The 25,487-nt window shown below is 41.2% G+C and overlaps 1 protein-coding gene across 3 annotated transcripts in view; it reads right to left on the minus strand.

Annotated features, from left to right (window-relative positions):
* LOC117357741 (calpain-14-like) overlaps positions 1-25,487 on the minus strand; it is a 47,277-nt gene that overhangs the window by 15,540 nt on the left and 6,250 nt on the right. For all 3 annotated transcript variants that reach the window (XM_033938762.1, XM_033938761.1, XM_033938760.1), the window contains exons 2-12: positions 19,280-19,601; positions 16,922-16,991; positions 15,669-15,787; positions 14,413-14,549; positions 13,476-13,650; positions 11,479-11,544; positions 9,827-9,912; positions 8,314-8,388; positions 7,627-7,787; positions 3,756-3,919; positions 2,355-2,366 (exon numbers count right to left, since the gene is read on the minus strand). In XM_033938762.1, coding sequence (XP_033794653.1) covers positions 2,355-2,366; positions 3,756-3,919; positions 7,627-7,787; positions 8,314-8,388; positions 9,827-9,912; positions 11,479-11,544; positions 13,476-13,650; positions 14,413-14,549; positions 15,669-15,787; positions 16,922-16,991; positions 19,280-19,516 — 1,302 coding nt within the window. In that variant the 5' untranslated portion in view covers positions 19,517-19,601. The remainder of the gene's footprint in view (positions 1-2,354; positions 2,367-3,755; positions 3,920-7,626; positions 7,788-8,313; positions 8,389-9,826; positions 9,913-11,478; positions 11,545-13,475; positions 13,651-14,412; positions 14,550-15,668; positions 15,788-16,921; positions 16,992-19,279; positions 19,602-25,487) is intronic.

Below are 25,487 nucleotides of genomic sequence, written 5' to 3' on the forward strand. Positions count from 1 at the left end.
ATTGGTTCATCCCGTGGATATTTACTTCTCAATGAAATCTACACACTTCTGAGTGTATAACAAGGATGTCCAATTGCAATCCTGGTAGGCCACAAGCCAGTTCAGGTTTTCAGGCTATCCCTAACAAATATGCATGAGATATATTTGCAAACAATGGAGAAAGCACATGACACTTCTTCTCTTGATAAAAAGCATCATTTCTCATAGAAATTTACCAACTCCAAATGAGAGAGCTAGTTTTGGTGCACCTGATCTGCCCTGAAAGCTTGTCCTGTGATAGCAATGGTTGTATGTATAGGAGAATCTGTTCTCCTGGCCATTGATAAAAAAATGTATTGTGAAATATAACATGGTTTGTACTGGATCTGACATTTTAATTATGCAGCCAAATAAAAATGATTTGCCATATTTAGCATTGGCTGTCTCTCCTTCCCACATTAGGAGGCTCTCAAAAGAGGTTGAGAGAGTTGGGAGGAGGAAGAGGGTCAGAGAAAGTAGGTAAATTGTTACCAAGAGAATGCTGGGTAACTATAGTCACCCAGCAGTAGAGGGAGAAAAATGAAAAAAAAAAAAACCTGTGACAACATCCAAGCCTGCTTGCACCAAATACAGAAAGCAGAAGTAAGGGAAGATAGAAAGATGACCAGAGATTGAGTATTGTCTGCCCATGGTGGTGTCACCTCCCACATCAAGATTGTTTTAGTTAATTTTATTTAAAATTTTTGGTTTACTGATGGCCCTTTCTGTGGAAAGTGAGCAAGATTACTCTAATAAGCAAACATGTGAAATCTCATTATACTGCTTTGCTAGTTTGTCACCACCTACTTCTCAATTTGAGGGAGGGGAATGGGGGACTTGTATGCTGCTTTTTGGTGGCTTTGGTGTTCAGGGTGGTGGGTGCTGGACGGTTGGGTGACTTGCCCAGGGTCACAGGGAGCAGAACTGGGATTTGATCTCATGGCAGCAGCTCTACCAGTGAGCCACACCTTCCCCCCAATCCTGGATCTGAGCTATGTTTCTCAGCCATCTCCTGGGGGGTACAGCTTACCAGTCAGCTTTTCAGCATTACTGCAATGAAAACCATGTGTGCCTCCACAAGTGGGTTGAGAAGCCATGTCTTCTAAGAGATATTCTATTTTGCTTTTGTTTTTCAAGACTGCTGAATGTCAGCTTTAGAACAGAATTCATGGCTTCTCTTCACCCTTGGAGTCATCACTTTGTATGAAAAATACATTAAAAGGTATCTTTCTCTCCAGTCAAAGACCTTTCTCCTACCACCCACTTCCTCATTATCCATTCTATTCACGTGTATCTCCTTGTTCAGTAAAACCTTCAACTGACCTCCTCAGTGGCTGAATATTTCCTTCCTCTAATGACCAGTGTCAGCTGTGTTGTTAAGCGTGGCAGTCCTTTCATGTTTGTGCACACCATCAGGACCAATTATCATCTTATTCATGGTATGCTTTAGAAATCAAGACTAAAGCTAGCTGATGATCCGTGTTAACATTTCTGGCATGTAAGTAACATTTTGTTTATGGCTACTGCCTGCTGGCATTAATGTGTTCCCATTACAAATTCATGGCGTCATTGATTTAGACATTATATGAAGTGGGACGCTAACACTGTTCTGTTTTATGGAAGCAGTGGGGGCTTTAAGGATGCAAGGGCAGCTTTCGGCTTCAGAATTACAATGTTGGCCTCAAAGCACTTGCAAATGAGGAAACAAGTGTCATTATTTAGTTATGGTAAGGTAAACGGAGGCACGGGGAGATCACGGGATGTAGGAGTACAGAATATGATCAGGTCAGTGGGAGTACAAGATTTGAATTTATCAGTCTCTTCCCTGGGTCCTCTGTGTGAGGAAGTCCTGGGGTTTCATTATCAAGAGACTGAAAAGTGGATGTCCCCCACCCTCCAGTTCAGATAGTGGGAAAAGGAATTCTCTCTCATATATCAAAAACTCAACTTCTACATTGAATTGCTTTCACCTGACAACAACCAAGAGTTGCCATTTCCAGTCTTTACCTGGAACACTCCTTCCTATTTGACCCCCCTGCCACCATTGTTCATCTTTCCCCTTCCTAAAACTTCCCTCCTTTACCACATGTCACTGAGAAATTAAGGCAGAAGCTCTTCTCCTTTGCCTCCCAAGAGATTTCATAGATTTGCTTGTTAGCGCAATCTTGTTCACTGTCCAGTCTGAGATTCTCAAGCCTCCACAATGGAGTCTGGCTTGCTTTATCCTACAGCCAGTTTTTAGCTTCATAATAAGAAATCTTATGCGAGTTCTTGACGTTAGCATCTACGTCACTTTTCAAATGCATGCAATGATTAATAAATAGTGCAGGACTTACCTCTAGTGGCACCTATATGGAAAAGAAGAAAAATGAACATAGATTAGACAAGTCAGACACTGATGATGAGGTAATAATGTAGAAAAATCAAATCAGAATAACAGAAAATCAGAATAACAGGAAAAATATGTTGTCTATGGCTTGGGTCCTAGAACACTGATAGATCTATCCAAAGCCATAATAATCACTTTTTCCTCCCAAAGTGAAAACTAACTATGTCCTGGGTACCAATCCGTTCAGGACTTGTGATATGGGGACACCACAGGTTCCTGAATGCCTCCCATCTTTACTATTTGGGTTCCCTTGGCTTGCTTCCATCATGCTTGAAAGAAATGCTTTTGGGAAAAGGAGTCGACAGATTCTGTTCATGCTCTGTATACAACTATTACCTAGATTAACAGGTCTGTCCCACTGCAGTGCCCATTAATGAACACCTCCCATGGAAATGCAGTGGTTACCAGAGCAAATCCCATTTCAAATCAGGATAGATCTTGTGGATTAATAATGTGACCAAGGTTTCTTTACTTAACATTGCATTCTTACTGGAGGCTATTCCAAGATGTTCCACCAGTCAGCAGAATGATGCTACCTGTAGTGGTTTACCATCTGCCTATGCTGGGATTAGTTTACATATAAGGCTTTCGATAGTTGTATTCTCTATAGAAGGATGAATACTATAACATAGTGGAAGGGATGGTATGGTATAAACCTCCCCTAAATACCTTCTATACCAATATAAGTTCTCAAATGAATTCTCCAGGCCCTTAGAGGTGCCACCAAAAGTTCAATAAACTTTCATAACTTTTGATCACAATTCGGGTGGCCACGTCGTGAAGAATATATAGTTCTGAGGGATTGTGCCCTGAGGAAACCCAAACAGGGTGAAACATGTTGGCGACTCTGTCCCTCTTGGCTAACCACCCAAGTTAAGTGACTTACACTTTATAATCTATTTAACTTATCTAACTTATTTAATTTATTGAAAATATATAAAGACAAGCATTGTATACCGTTAACTAACAAACCAGGGACCCGATGACGATAGGGGGGCATAAAGCCAATAGTTATGAAAGTTTATTGAACTTTTGGTGGCACCTTTGAGGGCCTGGAGAATTCATTTGAGAACTTATACTGGTCTAGAAGGTATTTAGGGGAGGTTTATACCATACCATCCCTTCCACTATGTTATGGGATTAGTTTACAGACATCCTTTTCAAAAGAATAGCTCTGCTTTGGTGCCTAAGGCAGAAATATTGACTATCCTCTATTCTGGAAAATATGAAATCATTTGGAAACCTTACAAGGCTGCCAAAATGCCAATTATAATACTCAAGCTTTGCGATGCTCTGGTACTGTCAGATTATGAGAAAACCAAAGTGCGCTAGATTCAACTCCACCCACCTTAAAGATGGAAAAGCCAATATAGAGAGGAGGCGACTGGTTTCTGTGCTTGTGGTTCTGCTTCTGAAGGAGTGAGATCAGCACACTGCAGGAATTAACTGACTTTTCCATGTTATCACCGGTCAGAATTTTTAGCCGGTACTGAGGATTCAACCAAAATGTTTCTGTAACAGAAAATGGTTTGTTAATTTGATGTTCTTTGGGATTCTTTTTTGAGCCTGTTGCAAACCATGTACTGTTTAAAAACACAAAAGAAAACATCGTTATTAATTTATATATTTAAAAATTGATATACTGTATAAATCCTATACGGTTTACATTAACAACATTCATAAATATCAAACAGTACCATACAAGTTCAAAAAAAACAAGGAAACACTTTTCTATATGATTCGGACTATCTATCCTGGAGTACCACCTAGCCAATCAAATTTTCAGGATATTCACAATGAATATGCATGAAAGAAATTTGCATATAATGGAGGCAGTGTATGCAAATCAAGTTTATGCAAATTCAATGTGGATATCCTGAAAACCTGACTGGCAAAGGGGTACTCCAGGACTGACTAATTTATCGCACTAACCTCCTCTTTTATTAAGGTGCGCCGATTAGCGCACACTAAACATTAACGCGTCCAAAGACTAACATGCACGCATTAATTCGATTAGCGCACCTTAGTAAACGAGGACCTTAGGCATTTGCAGGTAATTACATTACATGATATCTCATCATAGGAAAGCATTTACAAACAATTCGCGTTTTCAACATTTTTTTTCGAAACCTAATCTATCTGCCCATAAGTGCATAACTCCTGACAGAGCATTCCAAAGCTTTTCACCCCCCACTGACAACATTAAGAAATGTCAAGCTCCCTCCTGAAGCCCTAATCTGAATGCCATGGTTAAGAGTGGAAATAGAGATTTACCTCCTGAAATGGTCATGTTTAGAATACAAAGCACACACAGGCATTTAAATTCACAGATACATGTCCACACAAGTAAGAACACCATAAGGCACCGAGAGAACATTTTCAAATGTAAATGATTTTGATCAAATCTGGGTTATTTCCTACTTCTACCCCAGGTTTTAAAACCTAAAACATTGGCCAGTGGCTTAGAGTAGATTAATAAACAATTCAAAATACCCTAATCACAAACCTAAAATATAAACATAAGTGCAATAATCCATAACCCACCTAATAGGGGTGTGCAGGCCATACATTTTCATTTTGTTTAGGGCTCCTTTTACAAAGGTGCGTTAGGGTCTTAACGCGTGGAACAGCGCGCGCTAAAATGCCGCGCACACTAGCCGCTACTGCCTCCTCTTGAGCAGGCGGTAGTTTTTCGGGTAGCGCGCGCTAATCCGATGCGTGCACTAAAAACGCTAGCGCATTTTGTAAAAGGAGCCCTTAATTTTCTGTGCCATTTATACATATTTTCTTTTTAAAAATTTTAGGTTGTTTTTGGTTGTTTTTTTTTTTCTTCAGGATATAATATCGTAAATAGCATGCACTGTTTATAAATAGTGCATACTATCTGGTTTATTGTGGTCTCAGTGCAGAAAATCTAAAGCGGCTACAGTTAATTCAAAATACCATGGCTTGGTTGATTTGAAAATGTTACGCTTCTGTTGAGAAGCTTACATTAGTTGTCTCTTAGCTCTAGAACAGTGTGTCTCAAACTTTTTTTTAGCTCTGGCACACTAAATAGAGCAATTTTTTTTTTAAACCAACAAAGAATTAAAATTGAGAGTTATTTAAAGTTCTTTAAACTCTGTATGGGTAATTGTAACAACGGTGAAACTAAAGTAGATAGAATAGAATTGTTAATCAATGTGATGGATGTGCTTGTTTTTGAGGGCAAATTAACTCAAAACGCAGCTCAACAGTTGACAAGCAAACATACACTTCATCCACCATCTACATTCTCTTTTTTTTCTTTCAAATTCACAAAGATACGAAGATCCAAATGGTAACAAATCCAAACTTGATTGCTTTGTTACTCTAGTTAGGATAACTACTGCATAAAAAATAAAATGACTTGCTATTAGTTTTTTTCAAGGATCAATTTTGTCAAAGAATGAGGCTTGTCTGGGCAGTTGTATTCTTACACACACATAACATTGACAGACTCTTGCTTAAGCGACTTACATGTCATCTATTCTAGTGTATACTTATGAAGGGAATTTTTAAAATTAAAATTAAAAGTAAAATTCTGGAATCTCTACAGGGCACACCACTGTGCCGTGGCACACAATTTGAGAGACACTGCTCAGATTGTGTGAAAATTGCATGAGGTTTAAGAAATAGCTAAAAACACAATTATTTGTGGATACCTTCATGTGATGTTTAAAGGGAGGTCATCGTCATATTTGAGGTTATGCTCTGTCCTCTAGGGTTGAGAGATGTTGAATATGTTAAGAGCTGTATGTTAATACAGTAATACTAAGATTAATTATTATTTGTTTTTGGGGAATTGTTTGTTTTAATATTATGTATGTTTTTTATGTGCACTGTCTAGATTTTAAGCGGTTTATAAATTTTTAAAATAAATAAAATAAAAGTGCCTGCATTATTTTAAAAATCTATTATGGTCAATCTGCAGAACCTATTATATCTTTAATATCGAATTTTGTTAGACAAGTCAATCGCAGATCTATTCATGCACGTTCTTTGGTGTATCCATCTTTTAAGGGCTTTCAATCTACATCTTTATTTTCTCGTTCTTTGTCATATATATATGCTTCCATTTGGAATGAACTACCAGCTTATCTAAGAATGTGTACATCTTATCAAATCTTTCACAAATATTTGAAAGCTTTTCTTTTTCAAACACTTTTAGAATGACCACTTCAATATTTTACTATTACTTTATGGGCTTCTTTTACTAAACTGCAGAAGAGCTTCTTACTGTGTCCCCATTGAGGTAAATGCTCTGACACTCATTCAAATCCTATCAGCATCAGAGCCTTATCTCGCTGGCCTGCAGTAATAAGCTCTGTATCAGTAATCCTTGGTGTGACCCTCCTCAAGCCCTAACATCAGTTTGGGGATGATGCATTATAACAAGACGAAAGATTAGATTAGAACAGTGGTCTCAAACTCAAACCCTTTGCAGGGCCACATTTTGGATTTGTAGGTACTTGGAGGGCCGCAGAAAGAATAGTTAATTTCTTCTTATTAAAGAAATGACAATTTTGCATGAGATAAAACACTTTATAGTTTATAAATCTTTCCTTTTGGCTAAGTTTTAATAATAATATTGTAATTTATAGGTAAAGAGACATATGATCAAAACAATTTCATTTTACTTTTGTGATTATGATAAACATACCAAGGGCCTCAAAATAGGACCTGACGGGCCGCTTGTGGCCCCCGGGCCACGAGTTTGAGACCACTGGATTAGAATGTGCATTCTTTTAAAATAGTGTGCACTTACACACCCTCTTTTTCAAAAAAATATGCACTATTCACAAATAAAGTGCAATCTTTGCAGAATACATAGTATTTCTCAATTTAGTGCACATGAAAACTATTAAGAAATAGTGAGCACTTTACACAAGGAGTGTGTACTCTTAAAATAGCACACCTATACACACTTTCAATAATGTGCAGTAAAAATTTTGGTTATGTTTAAGCACAGTTATTCATGATTATTAGGTATTGTTTGTTGATCTGAGGTACTCTTTTGCGAAATTGCATCCTACTATGTCTCTTTACTCACAGAAATTCATAGTGAAAATATCACTCAAACTTCTCAGAACAATTGACACTAGTCACACCGGCCCTGGTATCTAGGATTGACCTGGGTCTACAGTGCAAACAAAATCTTAGGCATTGGCATCCTAGTCCTACAGAACGTGGGCGCCTACCTTGGTATGACATTCTCCCTCCTGCCGTGCTCCCTGCACTCCACTTCCCTGTCTGCATCGACAAAGTCCACTGCATGCCACTGGCAGGACTCATCAGATCGGGAGTCAATTTGCAAATCACCAGTTCCACAAAATGGATCTTGAAGTCCTCTAGAGACATCCTGTGGGCACAGTAAGGAAAGAGTTGGTCAGGGAGTGTTTTCTGCCCTCCTGCTAAAGTCCAAGTGTGGGATGGAGTACAGGGCAAGTGATGGGCCATAAAAAAAGCAAAGATGACCTAACCATTAACAGATGAAGTCTTATATCATAACAGACATCCCTGTCCTTATATAGTCACTTATAATTAGGAAAGTATGCAATTTTTTTAAAGAAAAGATTCTGGCAAATCAGATATACTATCTTCTTATTCTCTCCCATTTGCGGTACAGTAAAACAGTCTGAAATCTCTCAGGCACAGTCTCTTTGACTGGCAGCCACTAGGTGGTGCTATAAAATCAGAGCTGGAATTAATTTCCATGGTTAAATGGAAGTAAGACCGGCCAAAAGGAGTTTGAAATTGGGGTGAGTCCTTGGTCATCTGCTTGACAGTGTGTCCCGTGTTCGTGGGAGCTTACTCTGAGGTTTCAAATGAGCTAAGAACCCCTTGCTAAAGACCCATCCAGAAATTTCTGCCCTCGGTGGCTTTACCAAAATTCTCCATCGTCTCTGGTTCTCCGTAGCAAAATCCTTTCCTTCAGACTGATTTGTTCCCATTTCACAGAGCTGCAGAGAGAAGAAATGACACAACCTTTGGTATACTTTCACTCTTGGGGGGGGGGGAGTTCCCCAGCATTTAGTCATTAACTATATATAGGCATGAGGTTTTTAATTATGGGATGGAGTAAAAGCACTTGTATAGTCCATGTTTTTTTTCCGGGGGGGGGGGGGGGGGGGGGAGGTTTGTATAATGATGAATTTCAATCTTTCTGATAAAAATACTCAAAAAAGAGTATTATGGGAATCAATTTTATGTACAATATATCTTATTTTCATCCAATTTGTAACATAAAACCAAAGAATGGTAACTGTCAGAAACTTCTAGAAATCCAAACCACTGCCACCAATTTCAAATGACTACATCTATCCTGTGGGCCACATTTCTCTTTCCTAAGACAATTGAATTCTAGTTCAAAAATCACCATTAAGCAACACCAACTCAGAAAATGTGATTTTTTTTTAAACCAAATTTTAATCCCTGCCTATCTTTTCCCCAGGACCCAAAAATATCCAGTCAAACAGAATCTAAATAGGAGCAGCAGCACTGAGGATAATTCTGTCACATCTTGACAATCCTATCAAAATTAACCAAAATCAGCTAATACAGAACCAGTTCCACAAGGAGAGTCGTTCTGAGCCCATGGATCATTTACCCCTAGGAATACTGTTTCTTGACCTTTTGTCTAAGGGCTCCTTTTACTAAGGTGCGCTAGTGTTCTTAGTGCGCGCTGAATTGCCCCGCACGATAAACCCGCGCTACGCAGCTTAGTAAAAGGAGCCCTAAGTGTCAAGGAAACAAGAATGACCACTTCTTGACTTTAAGCTAAGAATGAATGATGCCATCCAACTCCATACTGGGGACACATTGATGTGATGACTATTGGCACAATGGGAAGATTCTACATCCTGGTTTTTTTGTTTGTTTTTTTTTTTAAATCTTTATTGATTTTCAAACTTCGATAGTGCCATACAAATGGTAAATCAGAAAAACAGCACAAAACACACTATTCACTATACAATTATTGCATTGAACAATCATTTTCTCCCATCCTCATCATTCTTACTATAATAATACATATGATGTGATTACAAATTATAAATAAATAATTTAACTATTCAAAATACATCTCCTTCCCCCCACCCCCCCAACCTCCCTGTACCACATATAAGTATGAAAGGATGATGGCAGAACGTTTGGGGACTAGTAAATCCTTTAATGATGTATGGAGTCCACTGACTAGTTTTCATGTTTCTTTATAATTAGATTTCCTACATTCTGTTTAAAATCCAAAACGATGATAAAAATCTCTTCTAGAAATATAAGTGAGCAATACTAACTCATACCTATAGGTATATTAGCTCTCCATCCTCACTCCCTCAACATGAAATCTAAGCTAAGTCTTCCTTCTGTATGAACACTATCTTGTACTGTGCATGGACTCACCAGTCGCTCCAAGCTCCCTTCCATTCAATCCTGCCCCAGGGATTCCTCAATCTCACTAAATTCTCTGGTCCAGTTTTGCAGGTTACCTGAGTAGAAGAATGAAAATATAGAGGTCACTGAAGCTGGTCCAGAAGCTTCAATGCAGTTCTGCTTCAAATCTACTTCCCACAATACCAGTCTCTCAGCTGAGTTGATGGCAGTGGCGTAGCGAGGGTGAGAGGCACCTGGGACAGTGGCAACCCCCCCCCCAATTCCACATGCTCCTTCCTCACTTCCTCCTGCCACGCATGTGCATCGCTTCCCTTCCCCCGTACTTCTGTAACATTCCTGTTGTGAGCAGCAATCTGCTGTCGCCACCAGCGTCGGCTCTTCCTCTGATGTCACTTCCTAGGCGCAGGTCCAGGAAGTGACATCAGAGGAAGAGCGGACGCTGATGTGACAGCAGCTTAGGGGTTGCTGCTCGTGCCAGGAACATTACAGAGGCACGGGGAAGGGAAGCAGCGCACACACACGGCAGTGTTAGGGGACGGGAAAAGAGCAGGGGGGGCAGAGAGGAGAACGGGTGCCTGCACTCTCACCAAGATGGTACCCGAGGCAGACTGCCCCCCTCCCCACCCCCTCTTACTACATCACTGGATGATGGTGACCTGTGGGGGTAGATCTGATATTGTGGATGCACAAGCACCTACAGTGCTGGGGGGTCCAGAAAGAGCAGCAGAGCTTGAAAAGCAGACGTGAAAAGCTACCAAGAAAACAATTCAGCTTTAGGAGAAAAATGTTTCAAAGCAATTTCCCTGGCTAGAAAGCATTTTATCCTCATAAATCAGCTGCCTACCCGATGCCCTGTTCCACAGTGAGGGTAATTACAAGGCACCCATGTTTAGATGCCCAGGAGGCACCTTGGTAGTATTTAGTCTATAAAAGGAAAGTTGGCATCTACTTTCTTTTACAGCAGCATATCGCACACTGTGTGCCTCCTGAAATTTCAAGTGTGCCGCAAAACACTGGGGAGGAACAGAGGCACTGGCACCAGCTGAATGCCTACAGGACGTGCCTCTCGTGGCGAGAGGCACGTCCTGTAGGCATTCAGACAGCGCCAGTGCCTCTCCGTGCATCTTCCCTGCTGGCACCCCCCACTGGCAGCTCAGGGCCCATCGGGAGGCCTTTGGATGTGCACTGACGTTGACACGATGATGTCATACATGCACGTGACATCATCGCTTTGATGTCCGCACTCTTCTGGATGCCTCGAGCCGCAGCCACTACGTTTAGTGTGCTGCGGTTTGACAAAGTTTGCTTTATAGAATACTAGTGTAACAAGTCAGATAAACACATAAAATTTTGGCATGACCGCCTTCATTTTTCTATGTTTCTATTATTTTAATTAAAAGAAGCCCCCACAGAAAAAAAGAGGTGTGAGGGTCTTCAGGTTCTTTTTTCTTAAGCAATTTTCAAAGTTGCAACATGCGCACACTTGCACTTGGATAATTATTGCAGAGTCCATAGGTAAAACTGCACGTGGGTTTTGCAGCCATGAAGGCAGTATGAAAATACTCCCCCCCCCCCCAATCTCTAACCCTGGCAGCACAATTTGGACAGTGTACTCCAAAGAGATCTTATGCTATTGATGGCAAAGTCCTAATTCTCCTCACCTTTCTGATTCCAGTTACGGTGTAAGCGTGGCCCGCCACCAATCCATTCTCTAACACTTGCTCTTTCTGAGGAGACAAAAAAGAAACAGGAGAGACACCGTTACATAGTCAGGCTTAGTGGTTAAGGACAGTGAAGGGTATGGAAAAACCACATGATGGAGGGTGGAGGGAGGAGGAGAGCAGGACCCGAGGAGGGAAGGTAAGGGAAGTTACTGAAAACTTGAAGGGGAGACCAATTTTCAGCCAGCAGCGATAGTGTTAAACCTGTAAATTCAATGCACTGGCACTGATTTTCTGGGTCTGTAGGGTCAGCTAATATATAGCCGGTTAAATGTGATATTCAACCAGCTACGGGTTACTGCATTACTTTTATGCAGTCCTATTTATTTCACACTTATACACTGCATATAGCCTAAGCCAGGGGTGTCCAACCTTTTGGCTTCCCTGGGCCGCATTGGCCGAAAAAAATGTTTCTGGGGACACACAAATGCACAAACGCTGCAGCAAGAAAGAGGAGGGAGCCGGCAAGATGGTAAACACCCGGGGGCAGAAGAGGAAAACACTGCATCGCCCTCGACCGGGGCCGCACAAAATACTTCATGGTTGGACACCCCTGGCCTAAGCAATTTACATTCAGGTATTCGAGTATTTCTCCCTATCTGTCCTGGTGGGCTCACAATCCAACTAATGTACCTGGGGCAATGGGGGGATTAGGTGACTTGCCCAGGGTCAGAAGAAACAGTGTTGGGCTTGAACCTGCAACCACTAGGCCACTCCTCCACTCATTAACCTGGAAAGTTAAGGGTTTATTATGGCCATGTGTTGGCTCTGCCCCTAGAGCGCCCTCCAGAATAGCTGGTTTTCAATCCGGCACCAATCAGTTATTTTTAGTGGCATTAACTAGTTAAGTGCTACTGAAAATTAACGGTTAGCCCAGAACAAAAGATTTAACTGGCCAGGATGTGTTTCTGGCTTGTTAAATCGCTTTGAATATCTACTACTACTATTTAACATTTCTATAGCGCTGAAAAGCGTAAGCAGCGCTGCGCATTTAACAATAGATGGCCCCTGCTCAGAAGAGTGTACAATCTAATTTGGACAGACAGGACAAATGGGACAGATAGGGATTTGGGAGTTTCGATCCTGGGATTGTTATTCAAAGGGATTTAACCACGAGCAGGGGAGGCTGCCTAGGAGCCGATATTCAGCAGTGTCAGTGAATATCCATTATGATTACCACAGCACTCTCTTAAGAACATAAGAATTACCATACTGGGACAGACCAAAGGTCCATCAAGCCCAATGTCCTGTTTCCAACAGTGGCCAACCCAGGTCCCAAGTACCTGTCAGAAACCCAAAAACTAGCAACATTCCAGAGCTGAGATTGTGATGTCGTAATGCCTCATTTCACCAATGCCTAGCAGCCAGCCTCATCAGTGATGTCACAATGGCTTGATTGTTTCCAACCATGGCCAACCCAGGTCCCAGGTACCCTGCTAGATCCCAAGAAGTATAACAGCTGGGTCCTGAATGGTCCAGGGGCGGAAATGAAGTGGAGCGGAAGTAATGTAGATATTTAGCTCCTGTGCCCAAATAGCTAATGGGGCATGTTGGACTGCATAAAAAGCACCAAAGGCCTAGCTATTCAATGCCAGTGACTTAATAGGGGCCAGCACTGATTACCCAGATCTAACTTAGCCAGTGGTGTTCAGCATTTAAAGAAACACTGACTGCTGCGGGCTGTATATTGTCCCCATTTTTAACATATATCAAGGGAGTAAGCGAAGCTTTTCATGGTAAACCAGGTATTCATTCTCATATAATATATTATGAATCGCTGAACATCATGTGACGCTCATTATTACATGTTATCACATTCTATGTGATATGTCCCTATACACTCATTTTCAAAAAATCCCAGAAAACCCCAAACAAGCCAGATTTCCATCCCTCTGTTTAGTGCAGACAGATGTTACTTCGCACTATGTTTGTCTTACCCCTGAGCGAGTCTGACAGCCCATTAATGATCCGCTGTACGCTGCTCTTTGCATGATTTCCCACAGCTCAGATGGAGCCTCTGCTAGCCGGATTGACATGTTAACACCACCAGTGAAGTCCACCAGAGCTTCGGACACCTGCCCAATCTGTGTATCTTCGTAGGAACCACACAGTCTGACAGAAAAAAATGGAATCAAGGGGTCAATGCAGGGCCCAGCATGTATCGATATTGTACGGTACTGGCTATACATATGTAAAATTCCTATTATTCCAGAAAATCCATTCGGTTATTATCATTCTGTCACAGATGAATTGAGGGGTGGGTGAATATTGTCTGACCCAGTCTGAAAACACCAAATCTAGTCTCTTAATTTTACTTTAGATTTACTCAAATAGTCAGTAAAACCTGACCCAGATTAAATGTCATTTCATTCTTTCTTTTAATCTACATTTATTTGGATTTGAGTAGTTCCCAAGAAATAATCATGGATTGTATATATGTGTAGCTTCAAATATAAATGTGACTCTTCAAATCTTGATATTCAAAGTAGATCAAAGGACCTTAGGGAGGTTCACATTTTACCACAAATTGCTCAGATTTATTGGCATTGATTTGTGGCCTGTGCCGGTTTGATACTGATTTTCCAAACAGCTTGCATGGCTAGCATCCAGATTCATTCCCGGCCAGATATACCGGTACCTTCCTCTCTCTATTTTTAAGAGGTTCCAGCAGCTCCAACCAAAGAACCAACCAAAATAAATGACAAAAGCGCATCATCTGAACTCATTCAGGACATTTCCTGTTTGTCGTGTGTATTTCCAAAACACTGCACACAATATGGTGTGCAAAAGCTAATGCTTTCTATCAAACTAATAAGACAATCCACTCCTTGCGGAAAGGTGAGATACTGTTCATTGCTAGCCCGAGTTACTCACTTGGCATAGGCCTTCTCTAGAAGTGCACCCCAAAACAAGTTCTTGCGAATAGAGGAGACAAAGATAAGTTGCCCATCCTTGTTCACTGGCAGCATGTCGTCGACCACCACATCTACCCACTCACCAAAACGCCAGAACTGCCAGATAGAAAGTGCAATGTTGTGTTAACGAAACAGTCTTGACAAATACTGAATTTCTCTTTCTTTGTAAGATGCAAAAGAATTGAAAGAATGACAAAAGTGATCTGCAACAGTCTCACATCAAGCAGCATTATGGGGTAAAGACCTGGAACAACTGCTCGTGCCTACTACTTATAGGGAATTCAGGAAACGCCTAAAAAAACATACCTGTTCCTGAAGTGCCTAGGTAACTGACCTATACAATCTTAGTCCTCAACAAATTATCTTTAGAACTGTTATTCACTAACTCTGAACTTTGTTTATTCCACTCGATCTGTAATACCTTTTAATCTGTAAACCGCATAGAATTTCACGGTCCTGCGGTATATAAAACTTTTATTATTATTATTTATAACAAATGACATCCAGGTTATGCAGATGGCTCTCCTTCACAAAAGGGATAAAAGCCAATGGCCTGGTTTGTTATAAAGATGTTTTGCAATAGCAGGATGTGATGGGACAGATCCTGCAATTCTGTAAAGAGATAAGCGCCTAAAGTTAGGCACTTGTTTCATGTCAATCACACTTAGGCGCCCATTACAGAATCGTGCCTAACTAAAACTTAGGCACCTACAATGTAGGCCAGGGTTAAGTCTTCATTATAGGCACCTATGTACTTTACAGAATCACACCTAATGGCACCTAAGTTCTTCTCTGCCTCTAAACATGCCTACTTTGGAGTTACGTGCCATTAGGTGCCTATCTTATGTAGAATCGCGCCCAAGAAGACAGGCACCTATCACCCAATTCATTTTTATTTTATCAATTATGATCTTATTAAAGCTCATAATTGAAGCCAATATACTAATTAACCCTTTCCTTTACAAAGCCACACCAGCATTTTTAGCGCCGACCGCTCTGGTAACAGCTCCGATGCTCGTAGAATTCCTATGAGCGTTTGAGCTGTTACTGCCGCGGCCGGCGCTAAAAATGCCAGCGCGGCTCTGTAAAGGAGGGGGTAAGTTAGGTGCCTAACTTAGGTGCCTATTTATTTAGGCAGCTAGTTTGCGCTATCTTTACGCACCTTTCCCTGCAAGTATACAATTTCAGGTGGATGCTGTTGTACTGTCTACTTACTCGAAAGTGGAAAATACCAGCATACTTCCTATCAAAGCTTTGGTTCTGAGGCACAACGTTGGTCAAGATGTCATGATGGAAGGTCAGAGAGGCCAGGGCAGCTAAAAACCAGCAGTTCTCTGCATAGAAGAGCACAGACAAACAAATTATCAACTTCATCCCACACAAAGTCCAAGACTTCTCTACATCTGATTATTAACGTTTCAGTTATTGCAGGAAAGTTTTACAATTTGACGTCTTGAGCCTGGAAAGTGGTCTATAAATCTTTTAAATAAACAGAGGAACGCCTGGTTGTATTAGATTCAAGGGCTGAGCTCTCTTGGTGTCAGGATTATTTACTTAAAACAATAAATGTACCTCCTTCCTCATCAGAAGAATATCCAAAGCAGTTAACAGAAAGCCCAAAGCATTTGTAGGAAGTCAGCAAACAATTTAAAGTCAGCATTAAAAACAGCAGCTCAGCAGCACATTCAACCCATCCTAACGGTTACATCATAACAACCAATTAGTCAGTCCTGCTTTCCCCAGCATAAGCCTGCAAAAGCACAAGAAAATCCACACAGCAGGGGCAAGAGAGAAGCATCAGGCCTTCATTTACTCCGATGTTTGTGTTGAAATGTGCCACCTAGTCCTCATGATTGTTGAGTAGTCTTCTCCCAGCACACTAGCCCTTATGCTTTTTCATACTCTCAGGACGTTGTGGCCCGGCTTCTTGAACCGGTGCCGATTTATTTAGGCGCCCGTGGGTGCTCAATCTCATTTGCAAATGCTACTCAAATGATATTTTTAACCGAGTTCCAAGATGCCTAAATAAATCGGCGCCGGAATCGCTCCTAGGTAAGCGCTTTAGGCCACTGAATGCCACTGTGGGCCTGGCCAATGCTGGAAGTGACATTAGGCAGCCTACAGCACCTATATTGACACGAGTCATGCAAAGATGCATGCTGGAAATGTAGTCCTGGAAAACCCTGGCCTACATTCCCAGCATCTATCTTTCCCACAGGTGCGATTCTGTAAACGGCGCCGATGCATGATCGAAATGTGTTCGCCGTCCGTTTTTTAGACAGCCGTCCATGTATAGAATCCGGGCCTGTGTGTTTTTTAGCTTAAGTACTCCAAAACACCAGTCAGAGAGCACCAAATATCATTAAAAAGCAGTCCGAAGCATCCATCTGACTATTCTTATACACCATCTTACCCACCCCTCCCCTATCCATTCAAAATTTGTCATATCACGAGACAGCTTTCCATACCTGTGAGCCCTTGCCGGAGATCAAATCTGCTTGCATTTTCACACCAAAACTGAGGATTTTTGACCAGTTCCTAAGGACACAGAGAACAGGAAGAAAAATCAAGAGACCTGATCACCTTACACCAAGTCTGTGGATCCTTTCATGGTTTAGTCCACAGCTCTAAGTCATCAGCCCTGAATCACATCTACACTTATCTTAAAAGCAATTGGTTATATTTGCTAGTTACCTAAAAAAAAATGAACTAGTGCAGGACTACAGTACAGTTATATGTTTATTTACTTTTGACTTGCTGAATAAAGTTTTAGACCAGGGGTCTCCAAAGTCCCTCCTCGAGGGCCAAATCCAGTCAGGTTTTCGGGATTTCCCCAATGAAAATGCATGAGACCTATGTGCATGCACTGCTTTCAATGCATATTCATTGGGGAAATCCCGAAAACCTGACTGGATTCGGCCCTCAAAGAGGGACTTTGGAGACCCCTGTTCTAGACAGTGGAGATTTCTATTATCAATAGATGTGCATAAAAATGATAACCAGATGCTAATTAAATTAGTTCCTTTACAAGTTGTTAGCCTTCAATAAAATATCAGGGTGGCAGGATATACCACGCTCTACTCACATTTTATGAAATAATATTCCACACCGAAAAGTAGGCAATAATGTTTCTTGATTAATCAGAAAAGCAATCAGGAAAAGGAGCTGGTAAGTTAGGGGCTCTTTTATTAAAACTTCGCACATGTTAATGGAAAGTTGAGCACGCTAAATAATGTGCATCCTATTTTACACCTAAGGGACGGCATTTACTGCATGCTAATGTCTATTAACACACACTAAGCTTTAGTAAAAGGAGCCCTTAGGGACCGATATTCAGAAGGGTTTTTCTTCCTACTGAAGGCAATCTTTTGGTTGAAACTCAGCTTATCTGCTAAACTGAAGCTCAGATAATCTGCTAAACTGTAAATGGTTAACGCCCCCCCTGCCCCCCTTTTATAAAGCTGTACTAGTAACTGCTGCATGGCAAAAGCCCCAAAGCCCTTTAAATCTCTATGGGCTTCAGGGCAGTTACCGCAGAGCAGCTTTGTAAAAGGTGGGGGAGGCTGTAACAGGTGTTTGGAGGCCAGCTGACTAGCAGCCTTGTGCAACAAGTTATTTCATAGCACTGACCAGTAGTGGACTGGTCAGGATACACTCAAGACTGAAGTGCAAAAATTAGTTGGAGATTGATTCTCCTCTAGCCATTGAGAAGTAGTGCATGCAAATTTATCTCACGCATATTCATTGTGTGTATCCTGAAAGCCTAAGTGGTTGGGTGAGTCCCACGGACTCTGTTGAGAACCCTTAAGCTAGAGCAAATCTTTTGGGCCTGCTTCACTAAGGCAATGAATCCCAAACCTGTCCTCTTGACCCACCACAGCTGGTCAGGAAATTGATAATAAGTAAGCACGAGATCCAACATATGCAAATTTATCTCAAACATAGCCATTGTGGATACTCTCAAAGCTTAGGTGAGTCCGTGTCAGTTGGCCATGCTACATCGATCCTTGTCTTATACCACTGACAAAGTTTCTTTCAGAAAAGCAGAGATACAAATCCGTAGATGCAATATGAAAAAACTGCAACTAGCTTAGACTGTCCATCTGACGTGGAGCTAAGTGGTAACTCTGCTGCAATGTGGGACTCAGGATAAAACTATAATTAGACTAAATTTGCATTGAGTTAAATAACATTTTGCCTCAAGCACTTAGGCATATCCTTGTGAATTTTAGGGCTTTGACAGTCTGTAGCAAATGTTAAAAAATTATCATTAATCAGGAAGTCATTAGGCCATCATTTAGACTTCTCATTCAAGTTCAGCAAGCCAAGTTGGTGGCAAGCCAAAACCCATCTTGTGCAATAATGGTGAACAGTAGACGGGTGTTTACCTTACTAGTGAAAAGTGGAGTTCACTTTCATGCAAGCAGCTTGAATAACTAATCTTTTGATTCCATTTATCCATGCTAACAATTCTGTAAATGGAATCAAAATTTTGCTCATCTCTTATAGGGCAATCAGTGAGTTTGCATCTCTCCCTTCTTTGTCCATGTAATCACATTGCATTCATTGCTATCATGACATTCCCTGACTAATGGCTCAGAAAGAAACATGTTCATTGTGTCCTGCTTGTTTTTGGCTTCCAAGCTATTAAAAGAAATGCCTAGGGGCTGAATTAATAATAACCATGTCAACGTTTCATTTGAATGCATGCCCATGAAAAAAGAAGCTAACTAGATGGCTCTATTTAAAAGAACAATCCTTGCAGTCTGCCTTACATATGTACAAATAGTCACAATAAAATGGCCAGAGACCATTCTTTTACTCACATGTGGCCTCTTCCACTGAACATCTGGGGGCAGCTTCTTTAACAGGTCTCCTGTGCCAATGGAGTTGAGAGTAGCTGGAAACACATCGTCCACATACAACTTCTTATTCCGTAAACAGGTCTCCAGCAAAACCTGATAGTTTTGATCAAGAAGCCGGCGGGGTTTCTTGAATGTCCCCGTGCGGATTGGCATTTTCCGGCTCTTTTGCTCACCACTCAAAAAGGCAAGGCGAGGCATGATGAACAACTTAATCTGTGAGTTTGGCAAGGAATCCGCTGACCGGCGTTGGTGTCCAAACAACGGGTATTCTTCACAGAACTATCTGCCAGATGCAATAAGAAAATAAATACACATTTGGTAAGGGAGCTTATTAAACAATAGGTTTTCTGAACATGGTCCTTGAACTGTTATCATTTTGTTTTCATTTATTGCCTAATCTCCCAAAACTCATGAAGTTTCCACAATGATTGGAAGCACATTGAAATTCTATAAGAGGGGACCAACATTTATGTATCACTTGAGTGCATAAACGTACAAAATACTTTCACTGTACATATATGCACATAAGTGGCAGTAAAGTAATTCTGCAGTCTTCTATAAGGGCATACCTAAACCACCCTTTTACTAAACCACGATAGCGGTTATTAGTGCAGGGAGCCTTGCTGATTGCTTCAATGAAGGATCTTAAGTTTCGCTTCGGACACTAGCTTTCATTTTTGCTCTCATCGACATCTCTACAGCGCACCTCCCCGAGTGCACGTATGTACTGTGCTTCATTCAAGCCAGACTCTTGATAAAGGCACAGACGCCGAAACACTGCCAGTGTCGAGTCTATTGAGCCATTGCGGCACATCCATCAATAAAGTTTTTTGAACAATATACTCTTGGCTGATCTGACATCCTGTTCTTACGACTTCCTCATTGTGTGCTTTCATCTCGTCATTGAGGCCTGTCCTTGGCTTCCAATTCAGTATCTTATGGGATATCTCCATCTATAAATGCCTGTTACTTGGCACTCGTTCAACATAGAAACATGATGGTAGATAAAGGCCAAATGGCCTATCTAGTCTGCCCATCTGTAGTAACCAATATCCCTTTCTCTGAGAGATTCCACTTGCCTATCCCAGGCCCTCTTGAATTCAGACAGTCTCTGTTTCCACCACCTCTTCTGGGAGACTGTTCCACGCATATACCACTCTTTCCGTAAAAAAGTATTTCCTTAGATTACTCCTGAGCCTATCACCTCTTAACTTCATCCTATGCCCTCTCATTCCAGAGCATTTATGCCACGTAGGTATTTAAACGTCTCTATCATATCTCCCCTCTCCCTGCCAATTAAAGGGTTAATTGAATAACATTCTAATTAGCAGCAATAATTGCCATTTTAACAAGTAATTATTGGTGCTAATTAGAATCAATTACAAGTTATGTGCCTAAATTTAGGCACAGGATCCACACCTAAATTGTATGCACAAGTCAAAAAAGGGGGCGTGGAAATGACCGGATCAGGGGCATTACTTTAAGTTACGCATGTAAATATAAAATAAGGGCATCTGTGCCTAAATTTTGGGGCAGGTATTTGCAACACATTTTTGTTGGTGCAAATGGCCGCACCTAAATTTAGTCATGGTTCCTGGGTATAAATGCTATTCTGTAAACTGCGCCTAACTTTAAGCCCGGTTTATAGAATAGTACTGATTTTTTTGTTGCAATTTATGGAATTCAGTCCAATTTGTGCCTTATACAAGCTAATTTCCCCCTCCTCTTTCTTCTTAGTGCAGTAAGCCCTGTCTTGCTACTGAAAATAAAAATTCAGGACAAAGTAAAAAGAGAAAGGTATTTAAAGAAGGTCTCTAAATCCAGTGCGGTGTGCCCAAAATACCAATCATGCCAGGTGGCTAACCTGGAATCTTCTCTCCCCCCAAAAAAAAAAAAAAAAATTGAGGATCTGATTTGTGACCCAAAGAATTTAGGTTTTACCATATATATTGATGAAATTATGCTCTTAGAGGTAGATCAGTCATTTTATTTGGAGGTGAAGTTTCAGGCAAATGCCACTGGGTAATCCCTGAGAAACACACTTACTTTATGGCCACAGCCATCAGGTGTGAATTTGCATAAGAACTGAGTCAAGCCAGCTAGACTGACAATAGAGTACATAGCGAGGGCATTACTCATGACATCAGAGTTTGCTTTGCTCTGGTTGCGTCTGTGCCAGACTAAGAATGCACATGACACTGCATCGTCTTGGCACGTGAAAAATCTAGTTCCTTGCCACATTGTTCAAAACCACCTTGGGGCTCCTATTTTATGCATCTGCACATTCACAGCAAGTCGGTTTGGTTTTTGTCTTTGCATTGTTATAATCATCCTTTCCTTCGCCTAAGCATGCTCAGCCAACCATTACAGGTATCAGCTGGTAGGAGAGGGTAATGATTAAGCAGACTTCGGAAATTTCATTCCTCCACAGTGACACCAGGACAGATTTATATTAAAAAAAAAAAAAGCAAGCCTTACATTAACCCTGCATAAATGGGCAGATCACACTGAAAGGGTCTAAATCTATTAACCCTCTCCACAAGCACAAGCTGCAGTCCACAATATTTTCACTCAGAAATCTACTTGGGCTGGAAAAAGTACATTTCAAATGTTTATGGCACCTGTCTCCCACCCTAACAGCCATTATGGCTGCAGGTAGAACTTATATAGCAGTACAGTAGGATTTTGGTGGACTCACACCCCCCCCTAAAAATATGAATAAAAAAGTACATACCTGTCTCTAGACTAGCAGCATCTGATATGTATCATCTGGTATGACCATCTGGTATGTAGCATCTGGTATGACCATCTGGTATGTAGCATCTGGTATGACCATCACAAAGGCTTCTTAAATAGGCTGATGGATGGGCTAATGAAATATAGAGAGGAGGACCCAGGCCTTTAAGACACTCTAACCACTACATTTATAGTGGAAAATTTGAGTCCACCAAAATCCTACCATACTGCCATATAAGTGCCACCTGCAGCCATCAGGGCTATTGGGGTGGGAAACAGGTGGGTATAGTACGGTTTGGGTGTGTTTTGGATGGATCACCATAAATTATAAGGGGGTTATGGTGAGATGTACTTCTGGCACCCTTTATGTGAAGTTCACAGATGTGCCCTCTAAGTTGCCCCACTGCTCTATTTGGATGATTATGTGGCCAGTCCATTACAATGCTGGCCCCCTCCTATGTCCAAATGGTCGAGGATTTGGACATTTTCAACTTGGATGTTTTCGTGGCCTCACACTTTCCAACATAAATGTAGTGATTAGAATGTCTTATGGGCCTAGGTCCTCCTCTCTATGGCTCATTAGCTCATCCACCAGGCTACTTAAGACACCTGTGTTAGACTCTACTAACCTTTCCTATACCAGATGCTGCTGTGCTAGAGGCAGCTATTTACTCTTTTATTCATATTTTGGGGGTGGCAGGGGGGTTAGTGACCATTGGGAGAGGGGAGGGGATTATTACTTAATCCCTACAGTGGTCATCTGGTCCATTTGGGTACCTTATTGGCACTTAGACTCTTCTAAAACAGGTCTAGCTCAGAAGTTGGAATATCTAAGTTTGTGGAAGTGTGTGGTGCAGAGGTTAGAGCTACAGCCTCCACACCCTGAGGTTGTGAGTTCAAATCCAACATGACTTCTTGTGACCCTGGGCAAGTCACTTAATCCCCATTGCCCCAGGTACATTAGATAGAATGGGAGCCCACCAGGACAGTTGAGGAAAAATGCTTGAGTACATGAATAATTTTTAATCTGCATACAATTGTCGGATATGCAGAATATAAATTACTAAAAAAAAAAAAAAAGTAAACGTGTTGAATTAGCACAAGTGTAAAACTTATGAGCAGTTGTGCCTAGGTTCAAGACTTTATTTTGGTAGAATTTGGCAAGGACTAATGCATTGGGAAGGGATATACACAGTTCTTTTTCCATAAACATGCTCATATTGCAATGACTATTATAACACATGGGATCTTTTAGAAGAAACCAGCATTGTTAAAAGCACTATAACACTTCCCAAGCTAGAGCAAAAGATAAGATTATTACCTCTTTCTTGAAGAGGGAAAAGGATGATACGAGCTATGTGATAACCACACCATCAGAAACTCTCAGGAGAAACCATGAGATGTGTTGGTTACTAACTCCATGTGATCTTGGTCGGGTCACTAATCTCTCCATACTACAGTTTACCCAATTATAATTATGACAATAGCATTATTCATTTTTTTTCTTATCTCTTTCAAAACTATTTATGCAACATCAACATCTCAAGAGCTGTTGACAACTCTCCCACCCACAGTAGTTTACTAGATTGTGTGGTATGTTGGGCAGATAATTTCCATAGGCAGAAAAATGGAATGGGCCGCAGGGTCCACGGCGCCATCAGAATTTTGCTCAGCATCAGCAATTAAAGAGTTTGAGGCAGGGCTAGAGATTTGTTTATTTGGCTCCAACCATAAAGATATTCAGCTGCCCCTGGGTTCTAGTGGGATGTCTCTGTTGATTGCATTTGTACTTCTTTTTCTAATTTTATGTATTGATTTTTATACACCACTTCTAGAAAGAAAAAAATGCAATCTGATGTAATCAAAAAAGGAAGCACTTATAAGAATCTCTTTCTTATATACAGCAATCCCAATGCAGTTTCCAATCACAAATTCCTATAAAAACAGCAAAATGTATAACACCATTATGGTTTATTGTATTTAACATACCGCCTTTGGTTGCCATTTTAAACCAAATGCGGTATGTATTTTGCTGTTTTATAGGACTCTATGATTGGAAACTACATTGGGATTGTTGCATTTGAGAGGAATGATTAGTGCTTCCTTCTTTGATTACATCAGACTGCATTTTTCTCTTTCTACTTAGAAAGAGGGGTGTGGCTGGCCCTCCTTGCACACTCACTAATTTCTTTTAGAAATAGGAACTGTTTCCTTATGCACTGCTGAGCAGATGCAGGTGGGAGTGCTTTCTGCGTGGAACTCATATGGCTGAACACCTGACTGTTGGGGAAGTTTACTCAGTATGGAACTGGATGTTCCTCAGGAAGATGACAATTTGTACTTTCAGAAACCGTGATCAGCCCTTGGTCAATAGCCTCCAAAAGTCACTGGTATTATCCTGAAGGATGTTATTGTTTCAAAGTTCTAAATTCCTAATGGGAATATCTGGCTGGAAAGCCAGCAGTCTCTCTAATATTAAAACCTAGCTTTTCCGCTTCTTTGCAAATTCAGTTGGCAACAGGCCCTCCCAAGTGGAATAGCTTACCAGTTAGAGCAATGGGCTGAAACTGAGGGCAGCCTGGTTCAAATCCCACCGCCTATGGTCTGGGGCAAATCACTTAACCCTCCTCTCTGGCAGAAGCTTAGGGCCTGATATTCAAAATGATTTTGCATGCTTACAGAAGAAAGGAAGCAGCGGAGAACAACAGCACTGCAGTCATTTGGTTGGCAGGGCTTGGCATCCCCATCAGCAAGGTAACAGAGGGCTCTGGAGGGGGGCTCGAACCCCCACGGTCCCCATGTGGCCACGCCCCTTTCAGTGTTAATGCCATGTGCAGTAGAGCAGGAGCCACAAGATTATTTTTGTGACTTGATTTCATTCAACCACATCAAATTTACAAGGAGGAAAGCAATAAGAAACATTTGGCCGGTTATTGTAAACCTTGAGTAAGATATGAATAGCTTTTAGCCAAGGCTAGAATCTTTTAGCTGTGGACAGCCTAGAGTGATTGATGGAACCATGTGATAAGAAAGAGCCAATCAGGTTAGGGAAATCCTACATCCTGGAGCTGGTTTGTAATACTGGTCTGGCCATGATGGCCTGGTCCTCTGTTACTTATACTGCTGAATATGAGAGAAATTCTAATTAGTGCTTCCTTTGATTACATCAAACTGCATATTTCTCTTTCTATCTAGTACAGTCAGAATAAGCACTGCTTCAGAGAGACCCTTTGGCTAGGCACAACTTGCTCTGCTGCATAAGGAAAGTGATTTATAAGCCCCCTGATTGACCGTTCCCCTTGACTGTATCCATGACATCCTGTTTGTCTGACTCGCCTGTTTAGAGTGCAAGCTCTTTCGAACAGGGACTGTTTTCTTATTCTTTGTGACCCTGCAGCGCTGTGGGCGTCTGGTAGCACTATAGAAATAATTA

This window comes from Geotrypetes seraphini, chromosome 3, assembly GCF_902459505.1.
Source record: "Geotrypetes seraphini chromosome 3, aGeoSer1.1, whole genome shotgun sequence".
NCBI lineage: Eukaryota > Metazoa > Chordata > Amphibia > Gymnophiona > Dermophiidae > Geotrypetes > Geotrypetes seraphini.